The sequence below is a fragment of the Cynoglossus semilaevis genome, unplaced genomic scaffold (assembly GCF_000523025.1).
Source record: "Cynoglossus semilaevis isolate Cse_v1.0 unplaced genomic scaffold, Cse_v1.0 scaffold1671, whole genome shotgun sequence".
Taxonomy (NCBI): domain Eukaryota; kingdom Metazoa; phylum Chordata; class Actinopteri; order Pleuronectiformes; family Cynoglossidae; genus Cynoglossus; species Cynoglossus semilaevis.
In genome coordinates, this window is record NW_007585318.1 from 1 (window position 1) to 4,743 (window position 4,743).

At 38.0% G+C, this 4,743-nt stretch overlaps 1 protein-coding gene and 1 long non-coding RNA gene across 8 annotated transcripts; one reads left to right on the forward strand and one right to left on the reverse strand.

Annotated features, from left to right (window-relative positions):
* The first annotated feature begins 13 nt into the window (after nucleotides 1-13).
* Nucleotides 14-980, forward strand: LOC103399021 (uncharacterized). Of its 2 annotated transcripts, XR_523575.3 has the most exons (4): nucleotides 14-160; nucleotides 242-302; nucleotides 394-474; nucleotides 683-980. It is a non-coding gene; the product is annotated as an uncharacterized LOC103399021 (long non-coding RNA). The 2 variants fall into 2 exon arrangements; XR_003049123.1 differs by having other exon boundaries at nucleotides 14-302.
* Nucleotides 981-1,335: 355 nt separating this feature from the next.
* LOC103399022 (eukaryotic translation initiation factor 3 subunit I-like) lies at nucleotides 1,336-4,737 on the reverse strand. 6 transcript variants are annotated; one of them, XM_025053950.1, is made up of 7 exons: nucleotides 4,514-4,737; nucleotides 3,767-3,873; nucleotides 3,538-3,638; nucleotides 2,278-2,360; nucleotides 2,131-2,196; nucleotides 1,742-1,835; nucleotides 1,336-1,622 (listed from the first exon to the last, which is right to left on the reverse strand). In XM_025053950.1, the coding sequence occupies exons 2-6, from the start codon at nucleotides 3,837-3,839 to the stop codon at nucleotides 1,751-1,753; spliced, it is 408 nt and encodes a 135-aa protein (XP_024909718.1). In that variant the 5' UTR covers nucleotides 3,840-3,873; nucleotides 4,514-4,737; the 3' UTR covers nucleotides 1,336-1,622; nucleotides 1,742-1,750. The 6 variants fall into 6 exon arrangements, 4 of the variants coding, with proteins under 4 accessions (XP_024909718.1, XP_024909717.1, XP_008335993.1 ...); XM_025053949.1 differs by having other exon boundaries at nucleotides 3,538-3,641; XM_008337771.3 differs by having other exon boundaries at nucleotides 4,408-4,737.
* Nucleotides 4,738-4,743: the final 6 nt, after the last annotated feature.

A 4,743-nucleotide genomic window follows, 5' to 3' on the forward strand; every position in this document is an offset into this window, starting at 1 on the left:
AACATGTCTTACTATAGCCTTACTATCCTGAAATGAAATGCAAAAAAAAGTTATTTAAGTGCATGTGTGTGCGGAATTGATTAAGTAAATCTTTTCAGGTGTAGCAGCAGACCAGTATCGCCATCACTTGGGCAGTTGGACTTCGGATAAGAAGTCCGAAGTAATTGGTTACTTTTACAAGTCAAGTTTTTGAAATGAAACTTTTGGACAGCGTTTACAGAGTGTTGTTAAATGTTTACAGGACATTGAGGCTGGAAAGAGCAAATACTACGCAGTGAATTACCCACGAAGCCATTAAACTGGTAAGTCTGTTTTACTGTTAGTGCAACTTAGTTTTATTTTTCTCCCAAGTTCACTGTGGACACGTTTTTAATATGTGCATCTTGGGTTTAGATCATGTCCAAAGTAGTGGAGATGTACCAGCTGAGCGCAGTGGTCCTTCAGTGTGGAGCCGATTGAACCTCACCGTTAAAGGTATGGAATGGATTTAAGCCATTCACTAGTGCTAGATGAGTTGTTTTTGATTTTGTTATTTGAATTGTTGTTGAATGTGAAATTCTTGAGTACTAAGTAGTGGCTAATTGAAGCATTTTGTAACATGCTAGTGCTAAACACTTTGAACATGGTGTAGTCATCTGAGAGCATTGATATGGAATGTTGTCTTTATTTCATCTTGTTTCAGGCCAAGAGAAGAGGTTTAACCAAGTTGTTCCACTCCTGATGATGGGACCTTTGTTGAATACTGTGAGCACATGTGGTTGACAGAAGAAGATGTTGTATGTAATCTGTCCAACTTTACCATTGTAATTTGACTAGTATTGTTTTGAACGGTGTATCATGGACTTAAATGCATGTTTTGGAAATGTGAAGTGTTTTGCTAATAAAAGAGTAAAAAGTTGTTGCTGTTCTGTTCATTGTGAAGGTATTCTGGTTGTTTTTTAAAAAAACAAATTAAAAACAAAAAAAAACTAAGCTTTTTCTTTCTTTACTCTTACCCTTGACTTTGATGTTGTATGTAATCTGTCCAACTTTACCATTGTAATTTGACTAGTATTGTTTTGAACGGTGTATCATGGACTTAAATGCATGTTTTGGCAATGTGAAGTGTTTTGCTAATAAAAGAGTAAAAAGTTGTTGCTGTTCTGTTCATTGTGAAGGTATTCTGGTTGTTTTTTAAAAAAACAAATTAAAAACAAAAAAAAACTAAGCTTTTTCTTTCTTTACTCTTACCCTTGACTTTGACAATGCATGCCCTAAAAGCCAATGAGAAATCCAATTCATATTTTGTTTTTGTTGTTTGCTCAATTTCTGGAAATAAATGCAGAGCACACAATATTCCAACAACTTACTTTATTCTAGAAGGTTTACAAAAATCAAATACAGATCACAATGACCAAAAAAAGACTAACTAAGATAAAGGGTTTTTTTCTCTGAAAAAGTGACAGTCTTAAGTATCTGTCAATGAAAGTGCAAAGGCCAAAAAAAGTAACTCTGGTGCCAAAAAGTTTCAGTAAAATACTCACAAGTCCAGCGAACAAGTGATCTGCTTCAAAAAGTTGCTCCTTCACTCTCCCTGGCAGAGTCCAAGCTGCTGTGTCCACAAGTCTTCTCCTCCATCGCATCTGTTAAGACAATAGTATAAAAGGCACAATCAAAAGCTGTCTGTGGGGTGGTTTTTTTTTTTTTAAGACCTTTAACCTCTCATCCAAGAGGCTTCTTCAGTTCAGCAGAACTCATTTACCTCTTGCCATCAGGGTAGAAAGCCACACAGTTGATGGGACCAAAATGACCTTTGACTCCTGCCAAACTCCTCCTGGTACACAGCTTGGAAGAACCTGCAGATTAGAAGAACACGTCACTCTGCCACATGTTAACACAAACAAAGGTTTTCCTTAAAAGCAGCTACAAAGTAGTCACTTCCACAGCACTGCCAACAACTACATGTTTACACATCACTATCAACAGTAATACAACGTAGTGGTTTCTTCAGTGCTAATGCTAACACCACAATGAAATAAGGGACATCTGTACATTTTCTTCATCTGGTTCTTTTGTTTTGATGAAGACAACAGTCACTGGATACTTTATTCATCCACACAATAATACTCTGGAAACACCACTTCATCTCACCTGGCCTCAAACTTGCCAATCCTGGTGAAAGCTGTGGTCACTCCCATGGCCTCCTCCCATAAGCACCTACAACAAACACAGTTGCAAGGTTCGATGTCACTGTTGATCTACTGGGATACATACTGCACAGCGACAAATTCATCTTACGTTACTAGAGAAATGGCAGCAGAGTTCAGCGGTCTCTCTGTTTTCAAAGTCTTGATGTGATCCAGAGAGGCAGAGTCAAAGAGCTGCAGAGACAACACATGGCACTCAGTCATTTGCACAACATTGTCTGCACACTACGTACAGTGATCGTCAGCTGGCAGTCCACGTCTTAGGTTCCAAAACAAACATTAAATAATAATTTCATTTTTACTCCACTCTATCTGGGTGGCTGACATTGAACCTTTAACAGCATCGCACAGTCAGCTTTGAACTAAGCAAACTTTTATTCAAGCAGTCATCTCTCTTCAAGGCCTTAAAGTCACAGACAGTCAAGTCACTTCACTTCGTCACTTCATTTCAAACTGTACCACTCGTTTCTCCTAAGCTGTACTTCAAATATTCTAAAATCACATTACAAGGTCTGTAGTATTGACAGAATGACCAGCACACCTCGACTGAAGGAAAATGTCATTGTAAATAAATGGGACAAGTGGACACTCACAGTAACCACACCTACTACTGTGTGGGTTTTTTGGAGTCTCTTCTTATAACCCTCACAAATTGTCAATGTTTACTTCAGTTGACATACTTATATAACAAACTATCAATAAATACCTTTAAATACATTTCTGTTGTTCTGGAGAGGGGGTCTCGGGCACAAATGACTGGAGGGTCACCTCACAATCCATAAATATATAAACAACAACAAATCCAAGCGTTAAAAAGAAAACAACTATTTTCTTTGTTGAAGACTTCCGTTTGGCAACTGGACGTGAAGTTTTCACTCAACAGAGGAGGTGGGCTAAGACACAACCAATCACCCACATACCAAAACCATTCTGATGAGGATTACAACGACCCATCAGACTCCTAACGACTGTTAACACTTCCCCCGATGACCCAGACGGTCCATCCGACAGGAGGGACCTGACGTTTTTTGTCACACCCACAGTATATATTTGCTGTACTCCCCTCCACCAGTTAGAACTGAAGAAGCCTCTTGGGAAAATGTCACATCCAGTTGCCTAACGGAACTATTTGACCTTGACCGTGACCTGGATGACTGAGAATCTTCATAGACAACTCTTTTCTTTATTCGCCTTCAAAAACTAAAAACTCAGGTTTCATTTTTAAGGCTAAAAACAAAACTCGTCTCTGGGCGTTCTTCTTGATGGCCAGCCAGGTGTCATTCTGATTACTTTATTTCTAACATTTTTCAACAACTGTTATCACACCAACTATTTACATAAGAGTGCTCACCCTGGCGGTGTTGTCCTCTGAGGCACTGATGAACATGGTGAGGTCTACAGACGTCTGGATGTTGTTGATGTGCCTGCTGTGCTCCTCAGCTTTCTTCAGTACTTCTCCAGAATATTGACAAATAAATAACACAAAAATTATCACAAGCTCTACAAAAGAGGCTGTCTGTGACTCATCATTTCTTTCAGTATTTCATTTCTATAATACTGTGTGCAAACTATATACCTACCGATCTGTGGATCCCTCAGGTGAAAGAAGTTCATGAAACACTGACAGCCCATCTGCTCATCTGTGGAAAACATGATGATGTTGCCACTGAAATCGAACTTGCGTGTTCTGATGGCAGACATTAAAGAAGGTACATGGATCAAAAATTAAACACCAAAATATAAAACACTTGACAGGAAATTATCCAGAATACATTTAAACACTCATACACTAATACGTCCACTGGAACTGCCTATACAGCTAACTGTTTATTTAATTCTCAACTATTTACACTGTGCATACATTTCATATACAGCATATTACATATTTATTTTATATACTTGTTCACATAACATCCTTAATCCTTATTTATACTAGTTCTGTTTATACATACATATCATAGGTATAATGTGGTATACTATACTATACATAAACATCATACCAATTTAATTTAGAATAACAATAGGTACAATAGTTAAAAATAACAATATATAATAATTTAGATTGCAATCAACAACACCACACATGGCAACAATAATTACCTACTAATCTACTACTAACACTAATCTATCTACTTCTACTAACAGACTAATCTACTAACATCCACTGGTCAGATGTCCCATATTCACTGACCGTGTGCTGCTACTTATGTTTGTATTTTACCTTTTTGTGCATTTTGATTGATGTTTCGGTGTTGTACTGCTGTTGGAACTCCCGAGGGATTCAGAAACGTCTATACATCTATCACATGCATTTTCTTTTCACCCACCGGTCCCAGTCGACAGCTGTTGTCAGCTGATCCTGTCAAAACATTTTTGGTGTCCCCTGAGACAGCCAGTTAGGGAACGTAGCATGTGTCGTGGCAGCAATTTATGAGCGTACGCTAGGGTCAACTGTGTAATGATTACACATTTACTTGGTAACTGTCAGACAATCACAATATTACAATTACTATGCTTTTACTGGTTTCAAAACACTGTGCTGTTCCATGATAACATA

Coding starts and splice junctions, on each gene's coding strand:
- LOC103399022 (XM_025053949.1), bottom strand. CDS start 3,839: ATGTTTTCCACAGATGAGCAGATGGGCTGTCAGTGTTTCATGAACTTC. Junction 2,361..3,537: donor CAGAGGACAACACCGCCAGG/GTGAGCACTCTT, acceptor TTGTCTCTGCAG/CTCTTTGACTCTGCCTCTCT. Junction 1,836..2,130: donor ATTGGCAAGTTTGAGGCCAG/GTGAGATGAAGT, acceptor TCTAATCTGCAG/GTTCTTCCAAGCTGTGTACC.